This window comes from Ziziphus jujuba, chromosome 10 (genome assembly GCF_031755915.1).
Source record: "Ziziphus jujuba cultivar Dongzao chromosome 10, ASM3175591v1".
Taxonomy (NCBI): domain Eukaryota; kingdom Viridiplantae; phylum Streptophyta; class Magnoliopsida; order Rosales; family Rhamnaceae; genus Ziziphus; species Ziziphus jujuba.
The window spans coordinates 27,117,916-27,139,231 of record NC_083388.1 but is presented as its reverse complement, the minus strand read 5'-3'; the positions used below and the strand labels follow the sequence as shown (position 1 = coordinate 27,139,231).

At 31.3% G+C, this 21,316-nt stretch overlaps 3 protein-coding genes, 1 long non-coding RNA gene and 1 pseudogene across 7 annotated transcripts; 2 read left to right on the top strand and 3 right to left on the bottom strand.

Annotated features, from left to right (window-relative positions):
• The first annotated feature begins 1,725 nt into the window (after positions 1-1,725).
• On the top strand, positions 1,726-3,158 carry LOC132799272 (thiol-disulfide oxidoreductase LTO1-like; annotated as a pseudogene).
• A 4,243-nt stretch (positions 3,159-7,401) lies between these two features.
• On the top strand, positions 7,402-11,074 carry LOC112490577 (uncharacterized). Of its 4 annotated transcripts, none has more exons than XR_009634394.1 (4): positions 7,402-8,302; positions 9,232-9,470; positions 9,631-9,829; positions 9,925-11,074. It is a non-coding gene; the product is annotated as an uncharacterized LOC112490577 (long non-coding RNA). The 4 variants fall into 4 exon arrangements; XR_003054795.3 differs by having other exon boundaries at positions 7,405-9,470; positions 9,925-10,131; positions 10,280-11,074; XR_003054794.3 differs by having other exon boundaries at positions 7,405-9,470; positions 9,925-10,131; positions 10,251-11,074.
• Positions 11,075-11,410: 336 nt separating this feature from the next.
• LOC132799730 (RING-H2 finger protein ATL28-like) lies at positions 11,411-11,980 on the bottom strand. The gene is made up of 2 exons (XM_060812193.1): positions 11,907-11,980; positions 11,411-11,858 (listed from the first exon to the last, which is right to left on the bottom strand). Exons 1-2 carry the CDS (start codon positions 11,978-11,980, stop codon positions 11,411-11,413), a joined length of 522 nt encoding a protein of 173 aa, XP_060668176.1.
• A 2,277-nt stretch (positions 11,981-14,257) lies between these two features.
• LOC125421047 (F-box protein At3g07870-like) lies at positions 14,258-15,496 on the bottom strand. Its single transcript, XM_048468765.2, has one exon. The coding sequence runs from the start codon at positions 15,494-15,496 to the stop codon at positions 14,258-14,260; it is 1,239 nt and encodes a 412-aa protein (XP_048324722.2).
• Positions 15,497-17,356: 1,860 nt separating this feature from the next.
• Positions 17,357-20,696, bottom strand: LOC107412440 (RNA-binding protein Y14). Its single transcript, XM_048468850.2, has 4 exons — positions 20,301-20,696; positions 19,379-19,515; positions 17,983-18,137; positions 17,357-17,729 (listed from the first exon to the last, which is right to left on the bottom strand). Exons 1-4 carry the CDS (start codon positions 20,584-20,586, stop codon positions 17,681-17,683), a joined length of 627 nt encoding a protein of 208 aa, XP_048324807.1. The 5' UTR covers positions 20,587-20,696; the 3' UTR covers positions 17,357-17,680.
• Between the last annotated feature and the right edge of the window lie 620 nt (positions 20,697-21,316).

Genomic DNA, 21,316 nt, shown 5'->3' with positions numbered 1-21,316 from the left:
GATTACCATAGGGGTTTCGGTAATTACCGATGAAACCTATGGTAATTTTTCCAGCAACTACAAATTGATTACTGTAGATTTCATCGGTAATTACAGAAGGCCCTACAGTAATCAAATTTTTGTGCCAATTTGAGAACTTTTTCAGAACTTTTGGGGTTTTTTCTCTTTAGAATCATTGAAGAATGTATATTTTGCATGTTGTTGCATTTAACACACATTTAGGGGACTTGTGGGGGCCAAAAAATTGGTAAAATGTGATTACCATAGGGTTTCGGTAATTACCGATGAAACCTATAGCAATTTTTCCAGTAATTACAAATTAATTACTGTAGATTTCATCGGTAATTACCGAAGGCCTTACGGTAATCAAATTTTTATGCCAATTTGAGAAATTTTTCAGAACTTTTGGGGTTTTTTCCCTTTAGGATCATTGAAGAATGTATATTTTGCATGCTGCTACATTTAACACACATTAGGGGACTTGTGGGGGCCAAAAAATTGGTAAAATGTGATTACCATAGGGGTTTCAATAATTACCATAAAACCTACGGTAATTTTTCGAGTAACTAAAAATTGATTATTGTAGGTTTCATCGGTAATTACCGAAAGCCTTACGGTAATCAAATTTTTATACCAATTTGAGAACTTTTTCAGAACATTTGGGATTTTTTCTCTTTAGAATCATTGACAAATGTATATTTTGCATTGAAGTTGCATTTAACACACATTAGGGGACTTGTGGGGGCCAAAAAATTGGCAAAATGTGATTACCATAGGGGTTTCGGTAATTACCGATGAAATCTACGGTAATTTTTCCAGCAACTACAAATTGATTACCATAGATTTCATCGGTAATTACCAAAGGCTCTACGGTAATCAAATTTTTGTGCCAATTTGAGAATTTTTTCAGAACTTTTAGGGTTTTTTCTCTTTAGGATCATTGAAGTTGCATTTAACACACATTAAGGGACTTGTGGGGGCCAAAAAATTGGTAAAATGTATTACCATAGGGATTTCGGTAATTACCGATGAAACCTACGGTAATTTTTCCAGCAACTACAAATTGATTACTGTAAGTTTCATCGGTAATTACCGAAGGCCTTACGGTAATCAAATTTTTGTGCCAATTTGAGAACTTTTTCAGAACTTTTGGGATTTTTTCTCTTTAGGATCATTGAAGAATGTATATTTTGCATGTTGTTGCATTTAACACACAATAAGGGACTTGTGAGGGCCAAAAAATTGATAAAATATGATGACCATAGGGGTTCCAGTAATTATCTAAATTTGCAAGTGAAATAACCTAAATTTGCAAAAGGCTTAACCCATTGAACAGGTATAGGAGGGATGGAGATAGGTACAAATAGAGGAGCTGCCAAATTCACTATCAGTCACCCTTTGAACCCCTTAAGAATAAACTAAAGACGATAAAGACAATAGACCATGACATGGAGATGAGTTAGTATTTGAACCCTTTCATCCTCATATAAATAAATACAGGCTGTAACAACAAAACAGATCCTGAATGTTTAAGTCAGCACTGTGTGAAGGGCTTTACATAAAAGGCAAAAAAAGTAACTACAAAGCATTCATCAAAAAGGCATAGCTCCAAGTTGATTACTTAAAATTTCCTTATGGAGAGGCACGAAAATTACAAAAACAGAAAAGAATATGTAGGATATAACTATTACATACAACCCTATTATCTGGAGTAGGGTATGAACTATGACCTCCATGGCTGCTTCAAGTGCGTATTTCCTATACATTTTAAGCACTGAAATTACGGGAGCATCATGCTCTTACTGTCTATTATCTGCTCTCCTATCATTCATCTTATTTTTCATCACTCAAAAGGTAAACTATTTGTTCGGTGTATTCATGTTTTCTTATCTTTGTATTTACCAAAAACTTACAGAACAAAGCGTCTATGTCCTAGTAAAAATAACTATGTACTCCTTTGATGTTTGTATTATAGGATTTTGGGTTGCAACAGATATAGAAAGTGGTGGGTTTACAGCTGTTTATAGCTAGTTTGGTGGTTCTTGCTCTCAATTCATCATATAGCTCTTCACAACCTGTGCCCTCAAGGTAATTACTTTCTCTCTCTGCTCAGTGATTTTTTTCTATTTGAATCTGCAATATAGGGGTTTAGTTACTTTATTCATCAGGGTGTGACTTGAAGCTAGCATAATGGCAGGCTATTCAACTCTGTCCACTCATAACATTGCTTTTCCTATTTTCCCTAATCCTAAGACATCAAGAACCCAATTTTTTATTTTAAAGAATTTTATAAATTTCAACTAACATAAAACAGCATAGATAATAGAAATGTAAACTGTACAAGAATGCTGACAGATTAAAGAAAATTGGTGATTGTTATGCTGTCATTAATGTTTAAAATTATAATTTTAAATATGGTTATAATGTATAAGACATTTTCAGTGACTTGTTTCCCTTGTTTAATTTCTTGGTCAGCCTGGCTTAAATTGAACTGCCATATTTTACAACTGAGATAACATCACCATCAAGTCCTTTTGCTCTTTCTCTTGCAAAGCATCTGCAATCAATTGGTGCTAAAATGTATGGGGCTTTCTGGTGTTCACACTACCTAGAACAAAAACAAGTAACTCTGCGCTCTGTAACTTTTGTTTTAGAAGCTGATTTGAGGTTAATACAATTGAAAAATTGGTAACTATATTCACATTGATCATCTCTTGTGCATTTTGTTTTCAAAAAATGAATTACTTGCTACGTTATGGTATTTGCATGGTGACACTGAATGCAGATGTTTGGAAGTGAGGTGACAAAATTGTTGAATTATGTTGAATGCTTCCCTAATGGTTATAAGAAAGGAACCAAAATTTTAAAGGCATGTGCAGATGCTGGAATTGAAGGTTTCCTAACATGGATGATAAACGGGCAAGTGAGAAAGTGTTAAAATTCATTCATTGGATTTTACTGATTACTCAATTTGAAGAAGAAGAAATTGCCATTGGAGTTTCTCCCCTCCCAACATTTTATTTTCTCGCCCTTTGAAATTCATCCATTTCTCATCAAAGATGGGTGTTTCTTGCAGGTTTTAAGTGGTGAATAAGAGTTGTCAGATCTTGCACAAGCATCCGGTTTTGATGTAAAATGAATCTAGTCTGCCCACATAGGATGATTCTGTTCAAATTGTGTTGTTTCACATATGTATAGATTGAATAGTATCCTTGTGATTAGGGGTGGGCATGGATTGGATTGGTTCGGTTTTGGACCGAAATACAATCCAATCCATACATATCGGTTTTTTTATTTTACAATCCAAACCAAACCATTGAAGCATTAAATCCAAACCAAACCAAACCATTTATGATCGGTTTGGTTTGGATTGGTTGATCGGTTTGAAACTTACTAATTTATAAATATATAATACAAATAAAAAATTTTTTAAATATAAAATATAAATAATAAATTATAATTATCCAAACATAAAATACAATTAGAATAATACAACATAGTTTTCAATGAAAAATAAAGAAGAAAATGTAGCAAATGATACACATCATGCACTTATTAAATAACAAATATTAATGTCATCATCTTACTCCTATAAAATCAAATTAAAATTGTTAAAACAAATAATGTAAAATAATACATTCGTCTAAATTCATTAACTCAAGAATCAATGCATAATTCCTTTTTTTTTTTAACCTTAAAACTTTGGTAAATCATAAATCAATCAACGTTGACAGGTTCACTAATTTTAGTTGATTCTGTAGGGTCTACAAAGGTCAAAACAATAAAATTAGCAATAAATTATATTTAAACATTTATATATATATATATATATAAGTAACAATCGGATACAATATATGTATATATATATATATATATATATGATGGGGATGTAAAAATATATATATATATATATATATATTATGGTGATGGTGATGGACTGGTAGTGGGCGGCAACAAAGGTAAATGTTTAGTTTAAGGTTACAACTTACAATTTGATTTGAGATTTGAGATATGGGGATGTAAAAGAAAAAAAAAATTATATATATATATATATTAAAAATCAATATATAAAAATGGGAAAAAAATTAAAAATTACTATATAAAAATGAAAAAAAATTCTAAAATTAATATATAAAAATGAAAAAAATAAAAAATATATAATTTTTTAGTTATATAATATATTATTTGGATTGGATTGGATTGGATTGGATTTATATTTCTAATCCATAACCAATCCAATCCATACAATTTATAATATTTTGAACCCAATCCAATCCAATTGATGTAAAAATCCAATCCAAACCGTTAAAAATGGATTGGATTGGGCGGGTTGAACGGGTTGGATTGGATTTTGCCCACCCCTACTTGTGATTTACGTAGTAATCAGATTCTAACTGCAATATTTGTGCATCTTCTGAGTTTTTTTTTTTTTTTTTTTTTTGCTTTCTCTAAAAAGATGAGGTAGCTTTACAATAATCAGATTCGAACTGTAATACTTTTACATCTTCTAAGTTTTTTATGCAATCTTTGTTTTTGTTTCTTACCTGTAAAAAGATAAACTCTTCGTTGTAAGCATAAATAGAAAACCAACTAAGCAACCCATTAAAACAGCAATTGAAGATCTACCAAAACCATCAAATGGACCAAAATTGAAATCTAGAACCAAAGGACTAATGAGGAAGCAAACCATATTCCCAGCTATGGCTCTCAAAGCCCCAAAGAGAACATTCAATTGCTTCTCCAACCTCCTCAATGCAGATTTTTCAAAAGAAACCTTGGTGAGCAACATCAAAAACTTAAAAACACCCACAAATCCTAGTAGAATCGAAACAAAACCCCCATTTGCTAAAGACCTAGATTCTTCCGATCCACCATTCAAGTATTTCTAAAGCAGCAAAGAAGAAATAACCACAAGTGAGAAGGTAACCTTATATTAAATCTAAAATAGAGCACATCCAGATGTTTTAAAATTTTTTTAAAAGTATAATGGATATTAAAAGGCAAAACAAAAAAATTTCCCAAATATTAAAGTTCAGAACAAAGGCCCAGTTGATATTAATGCAAGCCCACAAAGCCCAATGTTAAAATTTTTTTAAAAAATGTAAAATATGCGTATTCAGATCTCTTTTTCTCAAATAGTCAAGCCCAAATTATATATATATATATGTATTTTTTTTTTTTTGGCTGAAACCATAATTAGAAATATTTATATTTTGGTAAAGAATCCATAATTATCTTATATTGTATATGCATTAAATATTGATAAAGGGCTAGGGTAAAAATAGACAAAATGTATCTGCATTTGTGTATCTTGGATTTATATGTTGAAACGGATAAAGAAAAACCATTATCATCCAGATAAAAAAAAGTCCAAGAATTGGGGAAGAATGATTAGCATTTTCATTTTTTTGGTATGTGTGTGTGTGTGTGTATTATATTCCACACATGATATATTTCCATTTTTAAAAGGTTTTTGTATAGCCTATAAATATTGCATTCTGTGACAAACTAGGACTAGATATATTTTCTAATTCTTACCCCAAAAAAAAAAAAAAACAAAAAAACGATATTTTTTTCGAATTTTATATCAGTCATCATCAATTTTTTTTTTTAATTTTTGTGAAGATTTATCAAAGGTTAATATATATTAAATTTTGTTCACCATGAATTTATATATGTTATCAGTTCTAATTATTTGTTTATGTTATGGAGTCCAAGGAAGGATCAGCAATGCGATTATTAATAATCATCCTCACCCAGTATCAATCCTGGTTTGTATATTTTTTAAGTAATTACTTATTTATTTATTTTCATTAAAGATAGATTTGGTTTTTTGCTCGATTTTAGTTCTATTTCGAATTAATTCATTAGAAACATTTTTTTTTTCATAAAGCAACAGGATTAAAGGTTTTAATTATTTTTACTAATAAATGATGCTAGGGGTATCAAAAAGTTTACTAAGTGTTAGTGTGTCATTATATTTAAATAGTTAAAAAAAATTGATATAATATAAATATAAGTAAACCCCCATTGAAGGATAAACGTAATTAAATCTAAGCTAATTAAATAACAACAACTCATTCTTTGGTAAAATATCTGGTCAGATTTCTTAATGCCAATAACATTATTTTTTTTGCTTTTCTTTAAAAAAAAAAAAAAAAAAAAAACATTATTCTTTTACTATTACTAAATTTATATTTTACTAGTACTAAATTTATTACTTTTTATTACGATAAATTTATTGTACTAAATTTATTTATCAAATTTTGTGTACCAAATTTATTACTTTTTATGAATTTTTGTTATAGTTTTTTTTTTTTTTTTTCCCTCAAATGTATTACCACATTATAGGTAAACAAAAGTTGGTTTACAATTTTTTTTTAGCACTACTCAACTGTTTTTGTTGATTATCTCTCCAATAATATTACATATATATATATATATATATATATATATATATGTATATATAACATATGGACTTTTTCTTTAAATTTGTGTAGCCAACTGGTGGAGGTGATGACTTTGATTGTGTTGACATATACAAGCAACCAGCCTTTGACCATCCCTTACTCAAGAATCATAAAATCCAGGTACATCAATCAAGCAAAATTATCACATCGCCCATTTTTGGCTGTGTATTAAAATTATTTTCTGGGTTCTTAATTGGGGTTATAGAAGAAACAAAAAATTTTAAGACTATATTGATTAAATAAAAAAAACGAGAGTATTCTAGACAAGGTCCTCTTTTTGTTTTGTTATTTATTTATTTTTACTGTACTAGTTGGTACAAATACTTCATTTTTACATGTTTCACCCCATGATATAATACAATCATATACCTTCTTTTTTTCTTTTTCTTTTTCTTTTTTTCTTTTTCTTTTTTTTTAAATTTATATGTTGCTGGTATGGTTGGAAGATAAGCCTCCATGAGGCTTGTTGGATCCAAATGTCATCTCTGTTTTTGAGTGGAATAAAGTTTCCCATTGCCATTTGTCATCATCATCATTATTTGTAGAGTTGAAAGGATAAAATATGTTGATTTAGATATTTTACTTGGTTTTTACTTTAAAGCATGATATGTTATAGATAGGCTATTGAATAATCTAGCTTAGCCAGAATAATAAGCACGTGCACATATATATATATATATATATATATATATGTTTGCCCAATTTTGTTGTATATTGTGAAATTCCACCTTTTCCATACAAGCCTCGAGCAGTCCTTCTCAATCTATAATTTTCCTTCCTAGTTAATTTCAAGGAAATTTCAATGCTTGTTTATTTATATATATATATATATATATATATATATATATTGTTAAATACAATTAATAAGCAAATAATTCTGTATAAATGCAGTTAAATCCAAGTTTCTCAAACAAGGTGGTAAATAGCATATCATCGGGATCATCTATAGGTCCCCAAAGAAAAGAAGGTTGTCCAGTAGGAAAAGTACCTATTCGGAGGACTAAATTTGGTCATCAATTTAACCAACAGTTTCGTGGCCAACACGTAAGTTCCTTTTACAATAACACTTGTAGAAGCTTATATTTGATGCAAGCATTCTACAGAAATTCTAAGCAAGCTTGGTGATTTGTAAGATTACATGCAAAACAACACTTGTCTAAATCAATTAGCACCAATCTATTATTGATTATTGAGTAATAGTACTTAATTAATTATGAGTCTTCATGCATAGCAACTAAATGTAATGACTCATCACAAAATCATCCCATATATAGGAATGCTTCTCTCATTATGAAAATTAAGCTACTAAGATATCTAGCCAAGACAAAAACAATAAAAATAAAAATTGATAAATTTTGTAACCAAGGTGCCAAAAGTCCAAAATGAAAGCTCCCACCTTTCTTTTTTTCATGTAATTGAAAATTATTCGATACAAGTTATTATGATTATTTTTTTCCCCCTAAGAATGCCCTTTTTTTTTTTCTATATTTTTTCTGATAAATTTTGTTTCGGAAACAAATATATTTTTGTCTATAAGTTTGTTTCCAGCTTGCAACACTTGATACTATAAAAAATGTATCATACCATGGAGGAGAATCACTAATCTCCATATACTTAAAAACAATGGTGGGTTTGTAGTCTAGTTTTTGTAAAGGCAATTTTGATTTTACGTACAATTGTGGATATCACACATATGATGAGAGATGATCAACTCTTGGGTCATAGACACTCTGCACAAAATCTCTCTTATTGCCCGGATCACAATTGTTTCGTCATAGCCTCTTATCCCAAACGACTATTATATCTACCATGGACACAGGAAGCCATTGCAGGTCATATATTTCCTTCAGAAGCTCTTTATCTATTTAGTTTCTGACTCCATTGTGGTTTTACCTGGTTTTGCTGGTTATGTTAGCTTCCAGGTGTTTGTTAAATTGTGCAAATGAAAGTTTTCTGCCCTCGTTCAATAGAAAGATTGCTAATTTCATGTTTTCAAACATGAAAATAGATTATAAGTTTGTTGTTATTCAAATTCTTTGAACTTATAGTACTTTTAAGTGTATCATTCAAGTATGATTTAAAAGTAGTTTAAAAACTATTTCATGAATCACTTTCTCTTATATAATTCCAGCAAAAAAGAAACTTGCTCCATGTATTAGTTTTTTTTTTTTTTTTTCCCTTTGTTTTACTTCTTCCACTGTCCACAAGGTTAACAATATAATTAATATTCTAAGAATGAAAAAGGTATAATTTGAAGTCACATGTTCACTAAAAAATTAGTATTCATTTAATAATATGCTACTGATAATGGTGGTTGTAATAGCTTATATGCTATCGATAAGGAGGGTATTTCTGGAGCTGTGTATTTCTTGTGGTGGTCTGTTGTTGGAATGTTTTGCTTTTTGAATATTCCATTGATTTCTTCTCCTGGGTTTAAATATACCAATCTGCAGTTTTGTTTATTTATTTTTATGTATATTTCCATTACTAATTTGAGGATAGATATAATTTAGTAAAATTCATCAAGCTGGTTCAGCAAACTGGCCTATATGATCATCTCCAAATTGACACCTATGTTCGTGCTGAATAGAATTCTGAGCAATAATATAAATATAAATCATTGCGAGCATTTTTCTTAGTGAAGAGAATGCTAAACTTCTATCTTGTTGATTTGTTTCTTCATTACTCTTTTTTCTTGCTAAACTTCTATCTTGTTGATTTGTTTCTTCTTTACTCTTTTTTTGTTCTGTTTATAATTCAGGGGATTCCCTGTTTGGCTTAAATATACTCCGGGAATTGCCTTTCAAACAGACAATTATCCTTTCAAGGTTTGGCATTTGAAATATTTTATTATCTTCCTTTTTTCTTTTTTCTTTTTTCTTTTAATATCTGATTAATTGTACGAAGGTGGCAATACAAAAGTTTGCCGGGAAGATAGTCAGTATGATGAAGGCAGCGAGATTGTATGATACTCAAGGAGGTTCCATAATTCTTTCTCAGGTGTGAAAACTAAGCTCAGTTTTGTCCTTGCCGTGTTTCCAAAAGTTTAGAAACAAAAATCGATTTTCTTTTCTCTCTGAAAGAGCAGTTACTCTATATAAAGTTGTTTAAATTTTATCTTTCTTTTTACTTTTATTTTCCCCTTATTGAATTGGGGCAGATTGTAAATGAATTTGGATGAACTTGGCAAAGCTTATACCAAATGAGCAGGGCAGCTCTAATGGCTGTGGGACTTAAACTTGACACTTAGATTTACAGGGATCATGCGCAAGCAAAAGAAGATGATGTCCTTGTTCTCTTAATAAGCAACTGAGGCCATGTTTCCAACGTTTTATTTTTTCTCTTTCTTTAAGAAAAAGGTACTTTCCCTGGCCATTGCTTTGGTGTCTTCATTTAAAAACTGTCTCATAGTGGGGATTTTTAGAGAGTTTGATATGTTTTTCATTGCTTACAGGTGAAATAACTTTTGGGGATGATGCATTCTCTTGGCAATGATAGAATGAACAAACTGCCTTTTCTGATGATTCTGACACAACTAGGTATTAGAGGGGTTGTGGGAAAAAATATATATCACTAGGGATAGTACAGACTATGTGTGATACTTGACATAATAAGTATTAAGAGCAGATAACCGCGTTGCCTCTTTTGAGATATTTAATAGGTAAAATATCTGCACCATTTTAAATCTTTTATGCTAGATGACATTTATTTCTTTTCTTTACTTTAATCAGTACCTGACTGATGGTTTCCATTTTTCGCAATGGAATGTCGGTGTTCTAGGCCACTAACACTGAAAGTTCTCAATTCAGGATTATGAGACATGTCAAAAAGGGAAAATAACTTATTGATGTGTTTTCCCTTCCCTGTTCCAGTTCTTCCCCTGCTATCATACTGAAGTTTTATCTTTGCGGCTGAGAAATTGACTTTGAGAATAACTCATTGATGGTTGCTTAGTAGATTGGTCTGAAAGGGGAAGCAATGAACCTGCATACTCTTGGTAATAGTTCTTCTGCAGAAAGGTCTTTATTAGCTCAAAAACAACCCCTACCTGTTATGAGGTGAGACTAATTCCAAAACCAAAAGAAAACCACTTTTGGGAATTTATCCAACATAACAATTCATTTTACACTCCATTTCGAGACTACTATAAATGTCCCGTTAGCTTCAGATATGAGCAGCATGGGAAAGGGAGAAATGTGGATGAACAGTAAGAGCATTGGACGCCACTGGCCAGAATATATAGGATGTGATGGCTGTGGTGCATGTAATTATGCCAGAAATTGTTATGACAGAAAATGTCAAAACAAATTGTGGGGAACCTCCCAGGAATGGCGAGGAAACTTGTCACTCCATTGTTATGATTTGTTTTTTTGGGTTGGGAAGTTTGCGTTTAAATTGTTAGTTTCAGGTATCATACAGGTCGCTTGTGGGTGAAACGAAGTGGTAATTTATTATTTATTCTTGAAGAATGGGGTTGTAATCGGATTAGAATTTCTTTAGTCCAGAGTAACAGCAGGCTGTGTCTGTACTGATTTATTTTGAGTGGTAACTGACAATGAGATGCTGGAAAACCCTTTATTCCAATTTTATTATTATTATTATTATTAATTTGGGCTTACAATTAGGGCAAAAATTGAAGGCAAACACAATATAATAGCATAAGACCACTATACTTCAAAAAAAATAAAATAAAATAAAAAATCAATTGAATGCTCATGTATATTGATATACATTTTGTTTGATTAATATTAATTATCAATTAATATATATACTATTGTATTTGTATATTTGAATCAATAGCACGTCGCAAATCTAGTATATACATAGTCAATCCCTATAAAAAAAATTTATTTATTTTTACATCGATATTCAAAGAAAAAGAAGAAAAAAACCAAGGGACGTTGCTGGTATTGGCATCATCATCATCTTGTTCTTCATCTTCATTCTTCTATCACAGGGCAGTGTTGGTAATTGGCATCATCATCATGTTCTAGTGGGGCCAGATCCACGGTGATGACACAACGGCAACAAGGACAACCTTTACTGTAGTCCATGTGGGAAGAGATGCAGGAAGAGTGAAAAGAATGGCTGCAATGAGGTATGATAGAGACAGAATCTCCATCCATGAAGTCGTACTGCCATAACGCACACATCTCCTCGTGGAATGGTTGTACCGAAAAAGAAGTAGAGCAGGACTTGTATGTGGTTTGAGGAATCCTCTGACGAACACAAGGGTACACTCCTACATGATCAGGTGGTGGAGCTGATGATGATGCACTTATAAGTACTGCCAACTCCACCTCATTATCATTATCATGTGTAGAAGCTGTCACAGAGTTTCTTCTTCTATTATTATTAATGGAGTTTCTTCTTCTATTGTATATACACCTGCAATACAAACCCAACCCAAACATAAGCACAAATACTGCAACTCACCTTGCTACCACCCAAAACTCTACATGTGTTTCGTTTGGTAGATCAAATTTCATTTCTTGGTAATAACCACCCATTTTATTATGTTATAATGGAAAAATAAAATGGAAAGAATTAAGGAAATGAAATGCAGGCTTGATAAGATCAACGATCCGAGTAATTGTGGAGCTCTCTGCAAATGAAGTTACTTAATCTGCAATTCCTTTCGGATCTCAAAGCAAAAACAAAGAGAAAAAGAATCACCCTTTTGACATGTAAAATATTCATGAATTGGGTTGAGACCTTTTCAATTTTACCTTTTCAATTATTAATTATATATATATATATATATATATATATACATTTTTTTTTTTTTTCTATGACGGATTTTCTTTTGTCACTCTTTTTAGTTTGTTTTGAAATTTGAAGCCTCTGTTTATAACCCAACTTGTGCAGTTCAGGTATTTATCAACAACAATGGCCTCACATTGGTGATGGAACTATATAAAATTGTCTAGATTATTCCTACGAAGACATTCTATACAATAAATTCCATTACTCTATGCCATAATTAAGTATTACTTAACATACAATCAAAGTAAATGCTGAAGGTATGATAATTACGTATTACCTAACATACTATTAAAGGTAAATGTTGAAGAAATAATTAAATATTACCATACAAATTAATGCAAGTGTTGAAGACTAATGTTCTTTTGTTTTTTTGTGATTGAGCTGCATTGAAGATAATGCTAGCTAGGTTGTCCATTGACTGTGGGATTGTGATAGATCACGCGGTCATTATTGGTCACTTCCAAAAAAACCAAAACAAAGAATAGGTTTTCATTGAAACAAATAAAAAAGAATTTTAGACGCTATTATTATTATTATGAAAGTTTTGTGCCCTTGTTCGATAGAATAATAAGTTAAGTTTGTTCTAAAACCATTGTGGAAGAACTTTTTGGTTTTGAGGAGTCATGGAAAGAACTTGAGAAGTCTGTTCTAAAAACATTATCAAAACAAAAACAAAAAGTTAGAAATTAGCAAATTTCTGAGGTAAAGAACTATGAAATATACATGAATAATATGTCATTATATCATCATCTTACTGCATAGAGATTATGTCATTTGTCAGTAATCCAATAAAGTTAGAAATGGACAAAAGCTATATAGTCAACAAACAAGTTGCTGTCCAGTTTATGATTTTCTGCCTAGTTTCATGAAACTCAAAGCTTGAGGTTTTTGTCACACAAGTATTAATATATACCTCACTTAGGCATATATAGAAAATATTGAGTTTCACAACTACATAGCAGTCAACATTATTTGATGCAACTTTGACCTGTTCATCTGTCTTAAAAACTTTTTTTTTTTTTATCAATCTGAAATCAAAGCCATTGAAAAATTAAAAAGTTTCTCAATAAGTAAAACAATATGTATGATAAAGAAGTAGTAATGCAATCAGAAAGTGCTGGTTCCCTCGGGCCAGCATATTGATCCCAACCAATTGCCACACAACAATGGATTTCCAATAAGCTAACACAAAGATACACCACTAGTCAGTATAAATGCAAATTCGGGAACCATCCACCATATTTTCCTATTATGCCTGTCTGGAGAAAACTGAGAGAAGTTTTTTATTGGAGGTACAATATTCTCTGAATAAGTTGTTGTATGAGACATTCCCCGAGAACAAAAACTAGCATTCACAAAGATTTCCATGTAGACAGGAGCGAACACTGAAAAACTTCAAGGAATATAACTTTAGAAGTGCCTAGACTAAAACAATTTGATGGCTTATCAGGTATATCTTTCCATGTAAGTTTTTCAGTATCCCGAAATAAGTTCCAATATATTATGTTGTTACTCTTTACTAATAAACAATCCCATGTTATTCTAACAACATGTACCTGCGCTTCATTTATACCAAAAGTCACACAATAAGGATTTCTCATCCTAACACAAGTCACATTCCAAGTTATAGAAGTTGATAAACATGTCAAATCACCTGCACAAAGCAGAAACTTAGCAATGATTGTTAATGAAATGAAGGACATTATCAGGATATTGAGTCAGTTTACTCTACCTTTGCCTTCCCTACAATTTCTCGAGCTTAACAAAGAATCGAGCAGAACAGCAGACACCATTCCCACACATATTCTAGAAGATAATATTTACTATAAAACTTTCAGAAATATCAAATAAAAAAGCACCAAAATAAAAAATAGAACCTCGCAGTGCAATGAGGAAATCTGTCACTATCATTTCTGGGGATATGAGAAATAATAATTCAGATGCCTAACATCGGAAGTTGCATTAATTAGTGGAAAACTCAAAAAAAAAAAAAAAAAAAACTAATTATTAATTAGGAGTTACTATGTCTCTGCAGCATTTATCAATGGAACCAGAGACTTTTTGATACTGCAGAGCTGAAATACCGCCTTTGTGTCTCGAAACTTGTACACGCTCGTTCTCTTTCTCTTCTTATTTATGGCTAAATCTATGAAAACGATTTCAGAAATATTATTTTGTTGAAAAAGGAATTGGTTGCCGGGGATGAAGGTGCTGCGTTCTCTTCCTAAAAAGACACCACCACCATGAACAGAACCAGAACCAGAACCAGAACCATCATGATGTTGGGTGATAAATGCGGTGATCACCGGGGCAACAGTGTTAAAAGACCACAACGCAGTTGATTCTTCGGGTAGAAGTCTTCCTATCTTGAACTTACAAGTCCAAGATTCTTCAACCCCTAACTCTCCCAAAACCCAGATAGTGTGCACATTACAATCATTATAGATAACGGCCAGTGATTGATCATAACGGACAAGTTCACCATTATTATTACTCCTTATGCCATAAGGCAAAGATGTTAATATTATTTTCTCGCTAGCCATGACAAAAGATAGAATTCTGCTGTGGTCTTTTTCACCCTCCATGATCCACCAAGAAAAAGCATTGCCTGTGCAACTACTGCCTCTCTGTTTGATTTTCATATTGCGCTTTATAACACCACCACCTCTATCATTCAAACTCCTCCTCCAACAACCCGTACTTAGATTGTACACATAAAACTCATATAATGGAACTACTTCTATTTCTTTTGCAGCCACAACCTTATAATCATTGGTTTCCGGGTCAAATCCAAAACCAAATACACAAGTACTGGTGGACAAGTTTTCGGGCAGAGTTGGAATTTTGAACTCGTTTGTAACAGGGTTCCAAAGAACTATGCGCTGTTGAAGATCTCTATGGCAATGAAGACATAGAATGCCATTGCAACTGCCGAGAATGGTATTGTGGACAAGCATGGAGTGAGACATGTGCGGATTGGGGAGCAATTGGTAATGTTCAACTTCGTTTAAAGATTGTTTACAGATCAAGGTGAAGGTAGAGGTTTTGCCTTCTAATGGGTCTCCTGCTTTGACTAGAAGATGCTCCTTCTGGTTCTCAAGATGGAAAGCCGTAAATGCTTTGCTTGAAAGAATGAGTTTCCAACCTCTGCAAACTCGACCACAACGGAGGAGATCGGGCCAAGGCAACATCAAAAATATTTTCATGAGAACTTTTCTAGGGACTTCTTTTTCATCGAAAAGTACCGCTCTCCAATTCATTGATTACAACTACTGTTTCTTCGATACTGAAAATTTTTTATCCCTTGCCTACTTTCCATTCTGTAATATTTTTAAAAACAATTTTTTATTTTTTTTATGAATCAATAAAATTATTAAATTCCATTTTGTATTGTTAGAATTACATAACATGTTTGATTGTATATCTAAAAATATTTTATGAAAATGGAAATGATAATATTACATTTGGTAAATGTAAATACGATATATATCTATATGGTAGAGAATATATTTAGTTTTGAAAATAATTATTGTTATCTATATCTTATTTGTGTATCATATATATTAAATATGATATATATATATATATATATATATATATATATATATATGTTTAAATTTAAAATGATAAATATTATTTACATCCTTTTAGATATTTCTTTTGGCAACTATATCCTTTTTTGATATTTGTTTCGAATATTTTTCAAATTCATAAAAACGTTTTTGAACATTTTCTAAATTCTCATATTTCAAAAAATGTTTTTTTTTATTTTTTTTCAAATTCTAAAATTCAAATAAAGTTACCAAACATATTTTCGATAATTTATTTTATTAATTTATAAAATAAAATATTATTTTATAAAACAATAAAAGACAGATCTGAATACGGTGTTTGGATAGTAATAAAGTTAGTGAGAATCTAAAATTTCTTAGAAAAATGAAATTTTTTCATGTTTGAATAATTTTTAAGAAAATAAATTTGTAGATTCCAGTAGAAAATAAATCTCGTAATTTAAAAAACTGAAAAATAAATATTGTAATATGAAAAACTGATAGAAAAATTGAATCCTACTAAATATTATTTTATAAATTAATAAAATACAGATCTGAATACGGTGTTTGGATAGTAATAAAGTTAGTGAGAATCTAAAATTTCTTAGAAAAATGAAATTTTTTCATATTTGAATAATTTTTAAGAAAATAAATTTGTAGATTCCAGTAGAAAATAAATCTCGTAATGTAAAAAATTGAAAAATAAATATTGTAATATGAAAAACTGATAGAAAAATTGAATCCTACTAAATAGATATCATTCTAAAATTTCCTAAAAACTGACATTAGATATTTTTTTTAAATATAATTTTATCTTTTAATTTTAATGTATAAATTTATTTAATTACTTATAAATTCTATTTTTTTCTATAATTAACCAAACATAGTAAAAAAATTTCAAAAAAACTCATCCTCAAAAAATTAAATCTTAAAACCGCCTTCCATACTTTCCATTTTACCGCACCCCATAAAGAGACTACATAGTGTGCGAGTGGTAATGCTTACGCAAATCCCATCCCATTTTAATTACTCTAGGAAAAAACGATGTCGCATTAAGCAAAATCCCCAAAAACAAAGATGTAGCTAGTTTGTAATTTTCGGGAAACATGTTTGACTTCACAAAAACATTAATCTTTGAAACCGAAAGCAACTTACAAGCAACAGAAACGGACAACTAAGAGATGTAAAGGCGCTTTCTTTCATGGCATTAAACAAATGGTACAGATCCATTAATAATAATCTTATTGAAACAAAAGATAAAGATTTTTTTGTGACACTTGATTTATCCATGCCAATTAAATAATAAACTTTTCTATATATATATATATATATATATAATAATAATAACATAAAATTAAAAGCACGCACATGCAAAGAGGGAAACAGTGGGTAAACTCCAAGGCCAACATTTCAAGTGAAGATAGTTTCCTTTCTTGGACACGAGCACAAACCCACGGTTGAAATATGAAATTGCATGTCGTAGCACACAACAAATAGAGTATAGTTCATTATAATATACATATAAATTACATTCAATATCTGCAGGAAGAAAACCAAAAGATAAATAAATAAATAAAAATGCTTCAAAATATGCATTAAGATGAATCTAGGTCAAACTTACAAAATCATCACATCTTTATCAGCGTCTTCAAAGTCAGAAAATGAAATCACACTGTTACTGCTTTTTGGAAACATCCTCAAGTTAAATTAAAAGGCAAAACTAAATAAGGAAGTCATCACTAAACCATACAGTATGAGAAATGTAAAGCATCCTCCGCAAACAGAGATTAAAACATCAAATATCGACTAACATCTATTATAACTCGGTGGTTCCATATGAAACCTCTTCGTTGAGAATTCATCTTCTTCTCACAAATATAGGACACAGACTTATCAATATCTCCTCCTTGGAGGGCTCCTTGAGCGACGCTCTCGTTGTTGCCTGCAAAAATTCAAAAGGAACAACAAATATCTTGGTTAATCCATATTCCTCACCTAATTTCAAGCTTTAATATAATAAAATCGACCAGGTGTTTAACAAGAAAAAGAAGAATTAATCTTCCAATCCCAAAAAAAAAAAAAAAAAATCCTAAAATTAAATTTAATAATCCAGGCTCAAATGTTACACAATAACCTAGGTGGCCAATCACAAAGCATAACTAGGGTTATAGAATATGTTAGTTTTAGACGCAAACCTAATGTTCCTCTTCTTCATAGATCCATCAAGGAAGGATCCATTGCTGAAGGCCCAGTCAACAGTTACAGTCTGAGTAAGAAATTCAGCGCCATTCATCCCGGCTATTGCAGCTTGTGCTTCCTCAAAATTCTCATATTCAATAAGTGCATACCCCTGATAAACAAAAAATTCCACAAATTCACTAAAGAACAATCATTGCACACCTTTGACAAGGAAGCAAATCGAATCATTTTTTATTGCCAAATAGACATCAGCAGGAAAAATGCAAGAAACAAGTATATAGTTTACTCAAATCATCTTACAAATAAATTCTAAGTGCACAACCAGCATTAGTGCTTGCATACAATGTTTCTCTTTCTGCTGTTCAATTAATCTCATAGAACATCCAGTCCTACGTAATAGCAGCACACTCAACTCCCTTTAACTATTACAAAAATCAAAATATATATATATATAACAATTACTTTTGACAAACCTATTCAACATTGAAAATAACTGACATGCACAAACACAATGATGGCTTGCACAATATTGTCTCCTGATTGGCTGCTTCTACATACATCACTCACTAAGGAGTACAAATAGTTTAGTATGACAGAATATTAGACAGCAGAAGGTAAGTATTATCTTCACATATTAGATTACTTTTAAACCAACCAATTTAATCTCCATACAAAAAACTTACCAAGAGATGCATGGAAGAATATGCCATAATCAGTAACTTCTATAACTGCTTAACATTGTAGTACGGTATATACATGAATACATCTTTCTTAAATTTTTAGTACAGCAGTATTTGATTACATAAATATATATATATATATATATAGATATATATGTATAGAAAGAGAAAAGAACAATTGGGGCCAAGACCTTTGGTGCATGAGATGGCCATTATAACAGTAATAATGTCTATAATTGGAGCCAGATCGGATGTAAAAAACTTCCAATAACTAGCTGTCTGCCAAAACCATGACAAGTCCATACAAGATTGCCTAAGTATATTTGACTAGTGACAATGGAAACCATGACCTACTGCTACCTACTCCACCCTCTAACACCTAATTGGCAGAATAAAACGAGTAAAATGAAAAATCATTTTATTAGAAATGGCATTCCTACTTTCAGTGTCTATTTAATGTAATTCATTAGTTTCACAGTACACTTTCTGGAGTTCTACTAAATTTTCATTCAAGACTAGTTTCTACTTGAAAACCGATTGAAGTTTCCAAACCTTGTTAATTTATGATGGTAAACAAGAACCACGAAGAAATTTAAACAATCTGAACATGCAAATTGCACAAATAAATACAAACAAGGCTTTTAAACAAAAACATATATATCATCAAGAAAGTGTCATGCCATGAAATTAACAATCAATGTAAATTACACACCTTGACAAACCCAGTGCGACGATCAAGATTTAGATGCAAATTCTTGATCTCTCCATATTCACCAAATGAATTTTGTAGATCATCCTCTTGTGCCTCCTCATGAACTCCAGTTACCAGAATAATCCAACCTTCAATGGCTGCAGGCAATTTTTTTTTTTTTTTTTTTTAATGAGAAACAGAAATATGATATTTTCATTCAAACTGAATTGAACATACAATGATAATACTAAATTAGAAGAAAAGAAAAATTCTTCAATACATATGTAAACCATGGCCATGCGCTTCGCTAAGTGCACCATTTAAAAAAGATGTTAATAGTCATTACCCAGTCATAATGTGCCTTCAAACGTACTTCAAATATATCCAATATAAATTAAAACACAAAATAGAGACCGAAGAAAGAGGTGATTAAAACGATAAGTTTGAATCAAAAAAGGTTAGAATTATAGAGCGTCTCCTTCCAAATAGAAGCAGAGAAGGAACAGCTGCCCAACTCCGTCGGGTAACTTGAAACATAAAATAAGCAAAACAATCACTATTTCTTTCAACAACCATTCTAAATATATAATCTTCACGTAGCTGGAGGTTTGGACTTTCCGTACTATTCTGAAACGAAATTCGACCATTAAAAAAATAAAAAAAATAAAAGGAATGGGGAAATTCATAGCAGCCCTTTAATAAATTTCATCTAAAACAACTCCCTTTGAACATAAAACTCCATTATTCCTCTTTGTATACACTCAATCTTAAACAAAAACCCAAAATTTGCGCAAAAACCCTAGAAAACAAGTTATCACTGAAAAAAATTACAAACGAAAACTTTACTCAATATTCTAGCACAACAAAGCAAACCACAGAAAACAATATATATATATATATAATAGATATAGTGAGAGAAGAGGGGGTTGTGAAGGGGAGTTACAGCGCTGGGGCTCAAGGCCGTCGGAGGACTTGAGAGAGTCGAAATCGGAGCCGGCAAGACGGGAGTTTCGGTCGGCATTGATATCTTCACGGAAGCCACGGCCCTTGGTCTTCTTAGGAGGGCCAAGAGAGGAGGAAGCGCCGCCGCCGCTGGTGATAGCGGACTTGAGCTTTGGAAGAGGGGCTCTCGGGGAAGCGGAGGCATCGGCGTCTGCAGCTCCGTCCTCGTCCATGAGGTCGTCCTCCTCCGGCTCGAAGTCTACCGCCTCTACGTCTGCGTTCGCCATACCCGAATTCTGATCCTTATTCTCTACTCTACTCTCTCTCTCTCTCTCTCTCTATCTATCTCTCTCGTCGTAAAAGGAAAACGAAGCCTAAGAGGGGGTTTTGGATTTGGTTCGGGTTTGAACTTATCCGGGTAGATTTAGGGCCCATCTGCCCTCTGGGAATTATATAAATAATGAATAGACCGCCTTGAGTTGGGTTTTTATGATAAATTTGATAGATAAAATTATGAATAATTATAAAAAAATAAGTTAGATAATAAAACGAAACTTGGTTTATAACTTTTCTTATAATTAAAAAAAAAATACAAAGACAAATTATATGTTACAAATAAATTAGAAAATAAGGAAAGGAAAATTCTAATAGTTTGAGAATCTACTATTTGGAATAAATATAACTTATAATATAAATTTATGAAAGTTTGATAAAATTTGAGGACATTAGCATGCACCAAAGATCGCTTTGTAGTTAATATGTCTACTAGTATTAATAGGTTAAGGTATGAATTCTGTTTTGAATTGCTTTCAGCTTGATATAATTTTCCATTTATTTTACGATGGAATAGATTTAATTACAAGTGTGTTTTTGGTGAATTATGTCAAAAGCTCCCAAATCAGTACAATACAAAACCAAATTGTAGATGCTTTTTTTTTTTTATGCTTTTATACAATAAAAAAATTTAAATTTGAAATTTGATACATTTATTTATTCCAAGCCACGGCACGTTAACAG

Bases quoted from the DNA above. Each gene is read 5' to 3' on its own strand.
- LOC132799730 (XM_060812193.1), bottom strand. From the start codon at position 11,980: ATGGGTGGTTATTACCAAGAAATGAAATTTGATCTACCAAACGAAACA. The intron at 11,859-11,906 runs GTGAGTTGCAGT...TTTGTATTGCAG, and splicing joins GAGTTTTGGGTGGTAGCAAG to GTGTATATACAATAGAAGAA.
- LOC125421047 (XM_048468765.2), bottom strand. From the start codon at position 15,496: ATGAATTGGAGAGCGGTACTTTTCGATGAAAAAGAAGTCCCTAGAAAA.
- LOC107412440 (XM_048468850.2), bottom strand. From the start codon at position 20,586: ATGGCGAACGCAGACGTAGAGGCGGTAGACTTCGAGCCGGAGGAGGAC. The intron at 19,516-20,300 runs GTAACTCCCCTT...AATTGCCTGCAG, and splicing joins CGGCCTTGAGCCCCAGCGCT to CCATTGAAGGTTGGATTATT. The intron at 18,138-19,378 runs GTGTGTAATTTA...TTTGTTTATCAG, and splicing joins GTCGCACTGGGTTTGTCAAG to GGGTATGCACTTATTGAATA.